The sequence below is a fragment of the Plectropomus leopardus genome, chromosome 18 (genome assembly GCF_026936395.1).
Source record: "Plectropomus leopardus strain MGB_pleo_1.0 chromosome 18, ASM2693639v1, whole genome shotgun sequence".
NCBI lineage: Eukaryota > Metazoa > Chordata > Actinopteri > Perciformes > Serranidae > Plectropomus > Plectropomus leopardus.
In genome coordinates this window covers 9,985,805-10,001,758 of record NC_142193.1, presented here as the reverse complement: position 1 = coordinate 10,001,758, position 15,954 = coordinate 9,985,805, and the positions used below count along the sequence as shown (strand labels likewise).

At 41.6% G+C, this 15,954-nt stretch overlaps 1 protein-coding gene and 1 long non-coding RNA gene across 2 annotated transcripts in view; one reads left to right on the top strand and one right to left on the bottom strand.

Moving 5' to 3' along the window:
- LOC148186435 (uncharacterized) overlaps window positions 1-15,954 on the bottom strand; it is a 148,157-nt gene that overhangs the window by 30,315 nt on the left and 101,888 nt on the right. The gene's annotated exons all lie outside the window — the stretch shown is intronic.
- ngfra (nerve growth factor receptor a (TNFR superfamily, member 16)) overlaps window positions 1-15,954 on the top strand; it is a 40,024-nt gene that overhangs the window by 4,629 nt on the left and 19,441 nt on the right. The window contains exon 3 of the mRNA XM_042505853.2: window positions 8,254-8,616. Within this exon, the coding sequence (XP_042361787.2) occupies window positions 8,254-8,616 (363 nt within the window). The remainder of the gene's footprint in view (window positions 1-8,253; window positions 8,617-15,954) is intronic.

The window sequence follows — 15,954 nt, the reverse complement described above, 5'->3', positions numbered from 1 at the left end:
CGGTGCTGGTCTCTGTAGCTAATTTAAACATTTATGACAACTCTGAATTTTTATATAACTCATCAGTTTATGTTTTATGAAGTCTTAAATTTATGCATAATTGCGGGGGTGACGTAACGGTAGCTACGTCCATTGTTTATAAAGTCTATGACAGACACCAGCCGAAAGAATTTTCCAGCAACAGAAAAGCTGTCTCCATTAACAGCCTTTATCTAATCTGCAACACAATTATAATAAGTTACTTCTTAAATATTAATAAAGCTATTAGGAATAACTTGGATGTTATCTAATTTACATACTCACAACTGAATCTCATTTTCAGTTTCAAGAACTTCTCATTTAAGTTTAATAGACAGATTATCGTAATAGTGTAAAACAAAGGCAACTTCATTCAATAAAACCAATGACACACATTTTGTTTTCTTTGGGAATGAGTATTTTACTTTCATGTAAAAAACCTCAACAGAAGTTACAAATTATGGACTGTTCTTTAAAAGAAAAGTGATACCAAAACCATTCTCTCATTTTCCTACCATTAAGTGTTGGTTTTGTTTTCTACGGTTTTGAGATATTCTCCTCCAAAATTTGTGCTTTAGGTTTGTGGTGTTAAAAATCAAAAATCACATTTAACAAAAACTTAGTAGCTATGAGTCTTTCCACAAACAATATCTACAGACCTCACAGTTAACATATTTTCATCTTTGAAACAATATGGTTCCAATAAAATCTGCTCAGTCGGGTCAAAAAATGTCTCTAATTTTTGTATTTGGCTGAATTAACCCTTTGATAGACTAGATAAGTAACTTTTACCCCAAAATGCTAAACCTTGACTTTACAGAAACTCCAGTTCCTGAATTTTGTCAAACCCAAGAGGATTACATTCAACCTGGAGACGATCAAATATAGTGTATACACATGTAAACTGCATGTCATCACCAGCATTACACGTGCTCACACCCGATTAATGCAAAGTCATCCACTTACATCATCTTTATTTATACATCCACATTCATTTTCTGTGCTTTCAATGGCACCCCAGCCCTGAACTTCAAACATAAAGAATGTAAAGCCAAGACAAACTTCTATTGTCCAATTTACTCATTTGTATAAAGTGTCTGTTTTGCCATTATCAAGTGTCCTGAGAAATAAAACAGGAATTCACATGTTTGATGCTTGTAAGTGGGTCCAAATGTGTTCGCTCACAGCTCGGCTCAGGCTGTGAACCATTAACGCTCGCTCTACAGACCAGAGCCGGGAGAGGTGCCAACACTGCAACTTCTCAGAGAAGAAGAAGAGGCAATGCTGCAAACAAATAGTGTTCTTCTCAATTCTGGCGTCTGTCTGTGTCACGTTCCTGCAGCTCTTTTTGCCCTTTAAGATGATGGTGTATGTCAGAGAGCAGAATAGGTCACGAGCATTGCTGCATAGTTCTAGAGGAGCTAAAGAATTGTGGAAAATGTCACACATTCTCTTACCTTTTGAAAGCACCTGCTAATTGTGTCAGTTTAAGACTCTAAGGTGACTGTTGCTGAGCAGAAATCTAAAATTTGTCTTGTTTACACATGCAGAGTGCACTCTCTGCTGAACACTGATTGATTGCATTAATCCACTCACACAGATGCCATATGTAAACACTGGCAAATGGTGCATGTAAACACCCTTTTAACATCAAAACACAATAATATCAACTTGATGTCATTCTCTTGGAAATGATTCGATTTTGAGGGATGTTTGCAGGATGGCAGTAATGCTCTTTGTCTACAGAAAATTAAACTTGAACTTGTGAACTTCTTTGGACAACAGATGCTAATCCCTGCGTCTTGTCGCATTTTTAAGAATCTCAAGTCTGATTTCACCCATTTGAATTTTTTATTCCTCGCCTGGAGCAACTCAAGAGCTGCAGCAACGGGTTCAGGGGCAGAAAGCCAATTCTCCACATCTAGAGCACGACAGTGCCACCGGGTAAAAAAGTATTGAGAGTCAATTTCACATAAAGCAACTCTTTTCAAACAAAGTCAGTGTTAGAGAAGGTATTGGCGTGAAATTGGCAAAAATGGGTTTTTGTTTAAAAATAAAAGAATAAAAGAAAGTGGACTTCATGCTTTTGCATCAGTGTTGTTAAAAGTCCAGCCACGCCAGGCAATGGGGAAGGAGCAGGGTAATTAATAGTCATCATCAAATGTTGCATATGATAGGCCGGAGCAGGAAATTGGTTGAGTGGATGTGTCTGGAGTCTGTAGAGAAACAAGTCACAGCTTCACAAAGCGTCTGGACTTTATCTTTGCTTTGACGTCACAAGGAGTTTGTCTTGCGCGTCATATTCCTTTTCATATTCCTGCTGTAAACAGTGGCAGACGATGCATAGACGGCAAACCGCAGCTCTATTTTCCTATAATGTGGGCTGGCCCTCAGGACTGTAGTTCTGATGAGTATTTTTTTTTCATTCACTCCCTCATCCCCCACCCACTCCACACCAGCGAATCCCACCAACTCTAGTCGTGTCTCCTCTCCTCTCCATCCTGTACTCTCAGCCAGCATCCCCCCTCCTCCTCCTCTCTGTTGCTATGACTCATCGTCTGTATTAGCAGATAAAATGGTATTAGAGAGCCAGGCACCAAAGGGCACGATCTGCTCATTCATCATGCATACTGTTACATCAATGCTTCTTTACTCATTTGATCCAGCTAATTAAACCATATTGAAAAGCCTATTGTGCCTCTAACAGTGAACAATTATCTTGCTCTGCAGTACAGAAGCGGTATTCACCGCTGATAAACACTCAACAATTAAGCTCAAATGCCCAGGAGGTTGCACTCAATTTCCGGTGCGAATGCATTTTCATTGGTTTCAATATTGTTTTTGTTTCAGCAGATAAAATCTTAATGTACCTGAGGCCCACAGGAGCATATGCCCTAAAATAAGACTCGGTGGGATTTATATGGAAGTTGGAGGCTGAAACACTGACCCTACCTTGAAAACTGAAGCTATGAATACATCTTTTAAAGTGCAGAAATGAATAATTGAAGAGTCAAATTCAACACATCCATTTCCTGTTTAATGGTAAATATGGGTGAATCTTTATTTACCACGACCCCCTCTTAATTCCCCACTTCCTGTCAGAGTAACCCCCCCTGATCCCGGCTCGGGACGAGTGCCAGCGTCAGCAGCGCTGAAATATTTATCAGTCTCCTCCACTTTTCCCTGCTGTCATGGGAGACAAGACAACCGGTCCTGCCTCACTTAGTGAACCATTCAGGAAAACTTGCCCTGCAAACTGACTCAAGATCAGAGAGACAAAAGGCAGAGCCTTATGAGCTGAAGTAGTGTTTAAGAAGGGCCCCGCTGGCCGACTGGACTGCAGCTCACGGGGGATTTAAAGTAGGAAGCAAAGTAGAATCACAGCCTCGTCTGGTGAGAGCTGAAAAAGAGCATGAAAAATCGCTTCCAAGTTGGATCATAAGGAATGAAGAAAAGGGAAATTGAGATTTTTCCCTGGCAGGTACTCTGTGGCAGTTTCAGAGGAAGCTTTGTGCCTACATGACACCCTAACAAGCCAACAGCTCAGCACAGGATACAAGAGCAACTGTTGATTGTTAAATTACAACTTCCCTCCTTTGCCCTCTAATAATAGCTTCGGTAATATCCTGAAACACCTGTTTCAAATCTTGAGGTAAGTGGACCAATGAAACGGGGCGATAATTACACACAAAAATGTTTCATGATCAAAAAGACAAATAAAACCGTCATGCAGATTTCCAAATGCTGCTGATTTATCTGCAGTCAGCAGAGGGTCAGGAAGAAAAACGGTCTCTCCGTTGGACCTGCACACGCTTTAGAATGGCAGAAATGGCCATCCTGGCTAAAAGCTTACACCTAAAGTGCTGATTGTGGAGATCATCGCGCAGTTTCAAGGCCGTCCACAGCTACATTATTGATGACACTAATGGGGCCGAAACACATCAATGTTTGGAGGGGGGTCTCCACGGGCTGAAGTGGCACATTTTAAGTGTACCATCCCCTGCTACACTGCCGCGTTTCTCTTTACTAACAACCATTTTTAGTGTCAAACATGACTGCAAAGGTGCACTGGTCATAACTCAATTGGGGCCAATTAAAAAAAAAAAAAAAAAAAGATAATATTTTATTAAAGACATCACTCTACCTGATTCTGTGGCCTTTTACTGTCTTCTTTTAGCTGCAAAATGAAAGTGCTGACACATAAATTAGACACACTCCTCTCTGTGCATATGGTCACATTTAGATGTGTTTACACACACAAGGGCTGCAAAGGGGCTCATGCATGCAAGTTTAAATTAGCCTGCTCGCTGTGGGATAATTGAAATGAATGAGGAGAGCTTTGTCTGGTTGAGCTTGACTGCAAAGAAAAACAAAGGCTTCAGGCTCACAAATTCAAATAATCGTTTACCTCTGAGGTGTGTTATTTGTCCGAGGTTCAGTCAGTGTCACCCTCTCGCCTCCAGACAGTAATAAGAGCGAGGGGTGAAGACAGATAGAGGTGGAAAAAGCCCTGAATCTGATGGTTTGTGCATCTATCTGAGAAGGAAACTTAACCCAGTTACATCCCTTACTGCCCCATTTCCTCTGACCCTTCCCCTTCCAGTCGTACATCAGCACTTTGATCTCTAAATCATGGTTTTTAGACTCATGTTGGACGTCTCGCTCACCAGACCACCCTCACAGACTGTGAGTCAAACATTCGAGCAAATTGAGCGGCCACTCTTCCAGCCTACTCTCTACCTGTCTCCACATTACCTCCGTCTGCTCTGCTCAGCCTGCCTGTATAATGTGACAGCTTTCATCGTCGGCTTCTTAGCCGCGCTGCTGTTTACAAGGTGTTTAGAGCTTCAGTCGGTGCCAGCGTTTACTTGCCAGAGCCGCTTACAACGCAAAGCAAGTGCTGGGACATTGCTGCAGGGCTTTTCACACTGACAATATGCTGTTGCTCAACACGACACCCACTAAGCGCTTTCCAAGGCAAACACACACACACACGCTCAGACATATGCTGATAAGAGCTGCGCAAAAAATGTCTCACGCATCCTCACAGTCATGTGGCTTTATTTACAGTGAAACCCAGCCCCAGTGATTTATTTCTTTAAGACAAATAGCGTCTAACCACTAAAGAGATTTTAAACCAGTGTTAACGTGCTTCATTTTGTGAAATCAGTGGTGAGACAGGCAGTTATTTAACTTTTTACAAGACTGTTTAGACATGCATTCTTGTCTCATGCTCTTATATTGTGAAACTTTTGTACTGGTTGGATGCTAAAGTTCCTGCAGCACTTTGCTGCCACTCTGATTAGAGTAAAACGCCACAAATTCTGTCTGAACTGCAGCTCTTGCAAGGTGACCGTTCTCATGTTAAGCATGGTACAAAAAAAAAGGGATTTGGAGAACAGTGAAGCTGCCTCTGTAGTGATTTTGAGCTGTAGATTTATTTCCCTGTCAGCCTCTCTACTCCACTCCCATCTCATTCAACCACTAAAACACACTCACGGCCCCCTCCTCTCTCTCTCACTGTATGCATAATTCAGCAGGCATCCAATTATATCTGAAAATAATTCTATATGAACATTCAATATTAATAGATTACTTTGAGCCCCTAGGAACTCTCAGTGTAAGAATAAGCTAATTCGAGGTCATCACTTCCTCAGCGCTGAACTCTCCCCGAATCCTCCCGATGCAAACGTTCCTGGAGAGCAAATCTGAAGTGTTGGAAGTAATTGAAAAGCAGCAGGCAATTAGTCAGCATGGCTTTTAGCTCATTCTGTTCAGCACTGTTCTCCACAACTCAGCTCTACCCACAACCCTTGAACAAAATCAATATAATGAGACGAAGTTGTTCTTTAAAATGAGCGTCTTTTGGACACATGCATTGATTAAGAAAGAAGACACGATCAATTTGCAGGACAAAATCTGTCCAAACCCCGTGAAGGACTAGCAAATTTGAACCAGACCAGAGCTAATGTCATTTGATTCACCATTTTGGTCCAGACTGTAATATCCCAACAACGATGTGAGGCATTGCAATGAAAAGTTGTAAAGAAATTCATGATCTCCAGATAATAAAGTCAATAACTTTGGTTATCTCCTGACTTTTTATCTTGTGCCACCATCAAGTCAAAGTATGTTTGCACTGAGGGAAATTACAGTTTCAGCAGCAGCAGCAGCAGTTGCAATACAAAATGGATAAAGTAACCTTGGACATATGCAAGTCTGATACAACAGTGTCAGTAAGGTGCAAATCCAAAATATATAGAATATGTACGATGCCAAAAACAGGTTAACAACATGGCACAGCTCTGGTGGGATATATAAAGTTTGCACATTATCAGATGTTAAGTATTGGTAAGTGTATAAGTATGTGGTCAATACATAATGTTCATGATTATCACTGTTTTGGGGGCTTTTAAGCTCCAGTGGTAATTACCTGTGTTGAAACTTAAACAGGAGGAGACAGAACCAAGCAAATCTGGTCCAGTTTTGATAGTGCTTAGCACCACTGCCTGTGTGTGTGAGAAAGAGAAAGGGAAGAAAAAGTGGAATGTGGACTATTGCACGCAATGTTGTAGGAGTTTAATAATTTGGAATGCGTTGGGTCGGGCCACATTTCGACTCACACTGGCCTCATTCCTGTCTGACACTTGCCACCTCCTTTCCATTGCCTCCACAAGTTTACTTGTGAAAAAACAAAAAACAAAGATAAAAATTAAGCATTTAAAAACTGATTTGGGCATCCAGCACCATGGCAATGATTGACGCTTTGAAGCATTCGGGTGAGCCCTACACAATACTATGGTTTATGACTAAATGCCTGCAAAAATGACATTCTCATCAGCCTTAGCTGTTCGTTGTGTAATAATTAGCAAATGTTAGCTTGCTAACACATAAAACTAAGTTAGTAAAAATGATAAACACTGTTCAGTGTCAAGTTTGGCAGCTTTTTGAGATTTAGTCTTACCATTTAATGGTAAGAACTCAGAGTTTCGAGATCATACCACTCATACCCCATTGGGAAATTCTAGCTTGCACGGCCACTCTCGGTTTCCGAGTGAAAAGCATCAATCATTCTGTTCTCCTCTGCTCTCATTCTGAATATCCATTAGCCCACCACAAACATTTTAGGCCTGTCTTGTCAACACGAACAAAATATACATTTTGTCATATCTTTTTGTCAAAGATCTATTTTTAGCTCGTCATGGAAAAATTATGATTGCCAAACATTTTTCTTCAGTTTTCATTAACAAAGGGAACACTGGTAGAACCCTGATACTTACTAATGCTAATAACAATGCTAATTGACATTTTGACCGTTTATAAGTATTTATTATATCTATCAAAGTCTTTTTCATCAAAATTACAAAAATGAAACATGATTACACACCTAACAAAGAGGTGGTGCAAAATCAAAAGCTCCTTAGTTTCTTCTTAATTGACTTAAAAGCGCAGACATGAGTACTAACCAATCAGAAGCAAGAGCTATTAGAGGTTTTATTGGTCCTAATTAAATATTTTACATTGGTACTATACACCTACTTATTACAAGCAAATTAAGCAATACAAAAGCATTTTTACAAAAAATTCTCTTATGTTTCAATGGCCCAAACAGCATTAGATTCATAGACACTATTTTATCAGTTTTTAGCAATTTTACTCAAAATTCTTAACGGTATGCTAAAATTGTATTAGTGTTTAGGTGGTCTGTCACCAAAAAAATTACAAATTTGATTCAAACGTCTCAGAACTGTCCTATTTAGGTGAAATGTCCCATGAACACTCTATTGCCTTCAAATGTACCCGAGTGACAGCTTGATCACTTGAGCATCCTAACTACAAGTCTTTATCATCTGTGCATCACCATGTCGATGCACCTGCACTTCACTCTGTGTGTATAACTGAGATTAAAGCAGTTTACTCAGCGCAGCACAAACACATTGAGATCGATATCGTAACGAGCACAGCAGGCTTTCGACTCCCTCCCCAACAAGAGCACCTTTCTTGTCCCAGAGCACAAATCACTAAAAGCCCAGTGGATCAATGTATCCTCCCTTCTAATGAATGTGCAGTAAACATGATTAATGCCATTAGACTCTCTGTTTATCTCTCTGTTTACCTCCTCATATTTCCTGCTCTCTCTACATCTTCTAACCTCCTTTACTTTTTGCCCCCTCTCTCGTTTCCTCCGTCTCGCTCTTGTGTCTCGTCTCCTTCGACCTGTCCTCTCATCTGCAGGTGAGACCTTCTCACAGAACTACAGTCACACAGAAGAGTGCAGTCCCTGCACCGAGTGTACCGGCTTGATGAGAATGGAGACGCCCTGCACCGACTCCAACGACGCCATCTGTGTCTGCAACTACAACTTCTTCTTCAATGCGTTATCCGGCCAGTGCGAGCCGTGTACAGTGTGCCCGGTGGGTCAGGGTGTGTACGCGCACTGTGAACATGATCATGACACGGTGTGTGAGGAATGCGTGGATGATACCTACTCTGATCGGGAGAGCTCCCTCGACCCCTGCCTGCCCTGCACCATCTGTGATGAGGAAACAGAGATACAGCTGGCTGTGTGCACACCGGACAGCGACTCTGTCTGCCATGGTAAGTCTGCCACACACACAGATCACACTCACCCCGTTAGTTCAGGCCACTCCACTGGACTCAAATGACTGATGGACTAATCATTCATCAGACAGTTTTGTGGACTGTTGACAGGAGCTGAAATGATCTTTTAATTAATTATTTTGACAGTAGATTTACAGTAGCAGAATTTTTATTCATTTAATTTAGAAAATACTTCCGGCGCATAAATTCAGAAGATTTCCTGATTTTCTTTAAATTATGTGACAGTTAACTGAATATTTTTTATTGGACAAAACAAGAAATTTAAGGAGGTCACCTTGGGCTAAGGGCATTTAGATATAAGATTAATTTATCAATAAATGTATTAATAGAGAAAATAATCATTAGTTATCATTAGCCCTGATTAAAATAAGTCATGGTGCACATATTATTGATTGATTTTTTTTCTTTGGTCATCATGAAAAGCTTACAGAGGTTGGTCATTAACAATATGCCTGTTTTTGGTGAGCCATGCCTGCGCAAAATTGCAGCACAATGCATGCCAGACAGACTTGCGCTGACATCATGCACACGTGGGCAAAGATAACCAGAGTTTAGCTTTTGAGTTCATGCTTAAATCATGTTCTGGTGAGTGGACGAACTATAGGCTTGTAAATGTGCTTGGAAGCACAGACCCTAATTTCAAGCTGTTTTGGTGTCGTTATTTGCTCAGTGTCAGAGTTCAGATGTCAGTGGCTATGTTTACATTACAAGATGTTCCATTTTTTGCCCTCATTCCAAAAAAGACAATACTCCTACTAAGCTGGTTACATGGCTAATGAAAATGAATGTTCCATTACTACTCCTGTTTACATGCAGCAGTGCATACTGCGATTAATCTAACAAGCTGTTTATCAAATCACAATATAGAAAAGAAGAGCAGCTGCAGTTGTTTCTCATTTTGCTTATTTGCATCAAAATACCATTTTTCCAAAGTTTCCTGCTGGTGGTAGACTTGTTTGACTGTGGAAACACAGCCTCACACTTTAATTTCTTCAACCATCATATTTGTGCATATCCAAAAACCTGCTGATTTTTTTTTTTTGTCTCCAGTTGCTGTGTTTCTCCTTCTAACCAGAAATGTGGGCTTTCCTTTTGGGCATGCAACTCTGCCATACTGACTTACAAACTGTTGATCTGACTGTATGCAGGCAAGCGGCCATGTGTCACAAATCGCACTAAAATCCCCAGTTGAGACTTACATTCTGGCTGGAATGTATACATGTTCAAAGCATGCTACTGAAACCCGAATATTACTGGAATATCGCACCTCTTAATCAAAAATATTACAGTCGTAAAAAGACATAGTTCATAATATCTAAATTCAACATATTGCTTTTTTTTAGAATAACAGAGGAATATTAGTGCACAAGATATCGCAATCAGAGTTAAAATGAACTGAACCAAACAGGTTATAGGTGTGAAACAGACCACATGCTGCAAACTCCCTGCAAACTATGTTGGAGCCATCATATATGTCTCAATCAGGTCTCAATCACATTCAAAATGCTACCAGTGACTCCCACATATATGTGGGAAAAGGCGAGGTCAGAGGTCAGTGCTGGTCATGTTTTGAAATGCCAGGAAGTTGAAAGCTTTAGCATTAAAAGGTCAAAGACTACTGAAATGTCAACACAAAGACAATGAATAATCTGGTCTCCCACATAGCAGAAGGCAACATGCAAGAAGCAGAGTTGAGCTGCTTGTATCCGGGAATACAAGCAGCTTCTAACCAAGGAAGCTGTAAATTCTTGGGCCGGACGAGGCATGAAATCGACCTCATCAGGGGGCTACCAGGCTCAAATCTGGGAGGTAAAAATGTCTGAGGTGGCATTGCTCTCCATTTCCTTGATAAAAATCTGCAATCTTCCTTTAAAGCACTATCAGATAAGTGAGGAGTGTAAAGTTAAACTCGACATCTTAAGCACTTGTAACAAAAACAACCTTTTCCCAATAACAACCCTGATTTCAGAGGAAATTTGTGGTCTTTGTCTGTTTCAGAGAACAGCTTTTTTCCTTCTGTGTGACTTGTTTTTATGCAAACTTTGACCGAAGAGGCACTTAACGTTGTGGAATGATTAAATGCTTCTAAGAAAAGCACTTAATGGCAGGAGCACTTGCTAACGCAGAGCGTTTATCGATCTCCTGCGCGCATTATAATTTTTAAATGAACATCTCAATAGTGGCCTCTGATATGAATGTTGGGATTTTTACTTGGGCTACAATATTTCTCTTTCTTAGGCTGGCTTGGTTGGGATTTCACGGCCTTAGATGCTGGCAGGCATTTGGGTCCACCAAGCTAATGAACCTCAAAAATCTGTCAACAAAGGTTTTAGTATGGAGGATGTTAGCACCATGTGGAAGGTGTAAATTCCTCTTTTAATAGACTGTAATAGCACTGACAGCCAGTGGAGAAATGGACTGGGGAGATAAGATGAGGAGCGGCAGATGAGGTGGAAGAAGGGCTAATAACATAGACGATGACTTACCACCTTTCTTTCCCTGTGTACCAAACACCGTCAAAGGCACCACATTTGGACTTTTATCCTCAATAAAACATCACCATGGTTATTTCTAACACAAACAAGACTGTGGCCTCTGCTTGACTCTGCATTTTAAATTGTGTGCCACCAGGTCAAATTTTGCTGGATTTATCTATAACAAGGCACACAAAAAGATGAAGTTAATTTTCTTCTGGCAAAAACTGATTTAATTTTTTTTTTTTTTTTGCAGTTTTTAGCCATGATAGACGATGTCAGTTAGTTGGTCTGTCCACCTGTTTGGTCCAGACAGAGATATCTCAACAACTATTAGGAGAATTGCTGTGAAAATTTGTAGACATTAATGATGATCAGGATTTCTTCAGAATTCTTTCTTTCTTGATCTACTGACTTTTCCTCTAGAGCCACCATGAGTTTGACATTTGTGGTTTGAAGTGAAATGTCTTGAAAACTACTGGATAGAGTGCAATGGAAATTTGGTTCAGACATTCATGTCACATTCAGCATGAATTTAAAAAAAACTTTGGTGACCCCAACTTGTTATCTAGCACAGTCATCAGCTCAAAGTTTGATAATGGATTAATGACCAAACTAATCATTCCTATCATCCTCAGCTGCACTTTTTTTTTCCAGTTTTTTGCCTTTTAGCCAAAGTTAGCATGCTAACACATTCAACAAAGATGAGGAACATGATAAACCTGCTTAACATCAGCATGTGAGGCTGTGTTCCATTTACCTCGAAAGTCGAAGCTGGAAATGCCGTCACACCTGAGTAGATCATTATCCAGTACAACAAGTTGTGAAACCCAGATGCTGTTAGCAAAACCAAGTTCAAGCTGGGTTAGCAATTGTTAGCAATACCAGTTGCCAATAACAAAATTTACAATCACAAATAAGACAGAATTGCTAATAAACAGTATGTTACAACAGCTTTCACTACTGTTGGTGCACAAAGCAGCCATACTGATTTTTGAGGTCTGGGTTTGTTGGTTTCCTCTGACTTTCCAAGTTGGAAACTTGACTTCACGGGGGTTCCCAGTTGAAATTTCAAACTGGGAACTCTGAAATTCCAACCTCTCAGTGCAAATGGAATGCACCATAAGCATTCATTGTTAGCATATTTGCCAAGCGGCTAAAAAACGAACCCAAAATGTAAGTGTCAAAAACTGCAATTCTTGCACTTGAGGCTAGCTCAGGACGCCAGACAATCCCCATAGACCCCCATGTTAAAATGCCCAACTTTACAGCAGAAATAGACATGATTATATCCTGGTACAAAAAAAGCAGTTTTGGTCTTTCTTGCAAATTGTACAGAGGGTGAATTTTCATATAGCTCATGTGTTTACATTTTGTTAAGGCCCAAAGTTAGACATAATTTAGGGCAAGCCATTTTGAGTGACAGCTGCTATTAATAGTGTCCTTGGCTTCTTTGAGATCGACCCCTTACTCCTTTACAGTGCCAGCCTCTTGACAAAATATGGCCACTTCTGGCTCTAAAGAACAAGATGGCGACAGCCGAAATGCCAAATTCGAGGCTTCAGAACAGGAGTACACAAGCCAATGGGTGATGTCACAGTGGCTACGTCCATTACTTATACAGTCTATGATATTAGCATGCTGATATTACCATTAAGCTCTTAGCACTGCTGTGCATATTTACAGTCTCAGAGCTGCTAGCATGGCTGTAGACTCTTAGTCTTGTTTAAAATTCTCATGACTGAGTGGAGTAGAAAGATGATGCAACAAAATCAGATGTTCATTACACCTGGTAATGTCCATATCTGTGCCAGTTCAAGTTAAAATCAATATTCAGCTTTGTTAATTTTTGTTTATAGAACAAAAACAAAGACATGAGAAAAAATTATCCCTGCAGTGCTCAAACTTCCCGACTCATGGAACGAGTCTGAACTTGGCAGCTTTGCAGAAATCCTGGAAGCCAATGTGCATACCAAAGTCCACATGGTGGGATGTTGGGAATGACTATTTTCCTTGCTCCTTGCAAACTCTGCCTTATTTTTTTTTTTATCAGACCCTAAAATCTTGCGTACATATCTACCCAAACGCTGCACTGTGCTGCATATAGTTTAGTAATGGAGGATGCAATGTCCACTCAGAAGGCTGACACATCACAGGACTGACAGGCATCAAGACAAACTGCACCCTGTGCCCCCTAAAACACGCAGGATATCTACTGTACATTTCAGCAGGCTACAGCACAGCCTTCTGCTGCCCATTTAGCGCCCACCCATGCAGCCAGTCTCACCTCTGACCCGCCTTGTCCTAAGCAATAGCATTGTAGCCGTAGCGACGGTTGCCACTGAAAATGGCACGATAAGTGACCTTGTGGGACGTCCGTTTGAAAGGAGAGCCCTGTCATGTAGCACCAGTGGGCCTGTGGGTAATGGCTGCAGTCACATGTGGTGGTGATGAAGTTTCCAGGCCTTTGACGGTGGTCTAGGATGCAGCAAACAGGAAATGGCCTTGCTGGGATTCTCATCCTGTTTGTGTATTTTTTTATGTGAGTGAATTTTTTTAAAATTCCTATCCTGCTGTCTCTCGCCTCCAAGATATGATGGAGCTATTTTTTAAATCCCTAAACCCTGAGTTCATATTCAGCTGTTACCAAGTGTCAATTACATGATACAGTGACAGAGACCGAAAGCGAGCGAGAGAGGGAAATAGAGATGAAACCAGACAGAGAGGGCTGCAGCATATGTGCTGTGCTGGTATTCTATGCAGAGGGGTCGATTCGAGTCCTGGGATTTCTTCTGCTCATGCTCAGGTTTCGCTGAATGACCTCTATGAGCACCCACACTCCACTGCAGCGCACACACACACGCGCACACACACACACACACACACACACACACACACACACACACACACACACACACACACACACACACACACACACACACACACACACACACACACACAAGCTTCTCCAGCTTCAGACACACTTTTTATGAGCATCCAAAATCAATACAGCTGATAGAGGGCTAACTCGGCACACTCTTCCCTCCTCCTGCCAAGTGCGCTTTAAGTTGTGCATTTTTCATTAAAATCCGGACACTGCACATGTGTGAACCGCCTTTGATCTGAAATTGAAAACACCTCCTGCATCTTTTATCGAAGGTCTCTGTCCGTTTGGCCTCGGCTGAGTTTTTCCATAAAGGTGCTACTCAGTTTCCAGTTGAGAAGATTTGAAGTGTTGAGCGTCTGTTTGAGTGTTTGTCCTCGAGAACATGGAAGAGGGGAACATTAAAAAAAAAAAACAGATAAAGGCAGACTTCCTTTTCTCTTGATTACCCCTCTCATCACTGCCCCCCTTCTCCCTTCTCTCTCTATCTCTTCCCACAGTGGCCCTCAAGTGGCTGGGCTAGCGGAGTGGTGGAAGGTGGCCAGTGTGCATTCAGTGCCTTCACCGCTGCAGTATAATTACTCCTGCTAATCAGAGCACTTTACAGCAGCTCCTCTGTTCATCCGCACCCCCTCCTCACTCTGTCCTAACACTCTGCCTCTCTGTCTGCCCTCCCCTCCGCTCTCCCTATTAACCCTCCCTAATAGAAGACAGAGCGCTCACTTGAATAATTTGTATGTGTGTGTGATGGATGTGTGCGCGTCTGGCGACAAACACAGAGGAAGATTGAGATAGAGGCCTGAGCTGAGAGAGGGGGAGTGTTTGGCGGCTGATAAAGAGGTCATTGTACATGTGCTGCGCCTGATAGCTGCTCATCTCCACCCCTGAACTGGCAGAAGCCAAGACACCAACCTCTGCGCAAGACCCCGAGGTTAACTTCACCATAAAGACCTCAATGGCTCGTAAAAATTAAAAACATTTTTTTCTCCCCTTCTCGTCCACACCCGGCTAATAAACACATCTCCCCATGCACACAGCCCCATGCTCATAAAATCCCGGGCTAGTTTTATTTTGTTTCATGAGTGTTTTAAACCCACTGAAGCCAAAATGAAATTGTTCAAGCTCCACCGCCGCCTTTAAGCTCCCATTCTATTCCAGCTGAGGTATGCAGCCTCTGGAGCCCCAGGTTTATCCTTTGGTCGAACGCCAGTCGTGTTTTCTACATCAGCCTTGAGAAATAGAGGGAAAGAGGGGGAGTTACAATAGAGATGTAGTATACAGTACTTAAACTCTGTGTTGAGTCGGTGTTGTGTAAGGCAGATTCCCAGGAGAGCTGTCATCTTGGCTCAGAATGAGAAAAGCAATTTAAGACGAATCCTGAGGTGTGTCTGATGCATACATTCATCTGCATGGAAAGAACAGTCATTGTACCAAAGAAAGGCACTCACAGCAGTTCAGGATGAATGATAGCTCAGTGTGGTGCAAGAAAGCTTCCTTGACAAACTGTATATAAAGCCAGACAGTCTGCACACTTTCCTTCACTTTTACACCTTCCCATTGACAATTTATTCTATTTGCGAGCTCGTGTTGCATTGCTAATACCATTAGCCAGCCCTGCATTAGTCGGGTGATGTATGGCGGAGCTGAGGAAACCTGACTACATCCCAGGAAAGGTCAAGAAACGCGTGTAATACAGACACCCGTGTTCCACTCCTCTGAGCGCACCCTCCTTTTAGACAGATCTGAATCAATAGCGCTGCTTTAAATAGACCTCTGCATTATTTCTGTGTTTCTAAGTATGGCAAGCACATGTGCTGTATTTTTCTGTCTGTGAAAGACACTTTCTACCGCCTCAGTAAACCAATCCCCCCCACGGGAGGCAGGAATGCCCCGTCATCACAGACAGAGAGACCAACGTGGAGTCTTAACGCCCAACACAAGTTTTTCAAATATGTC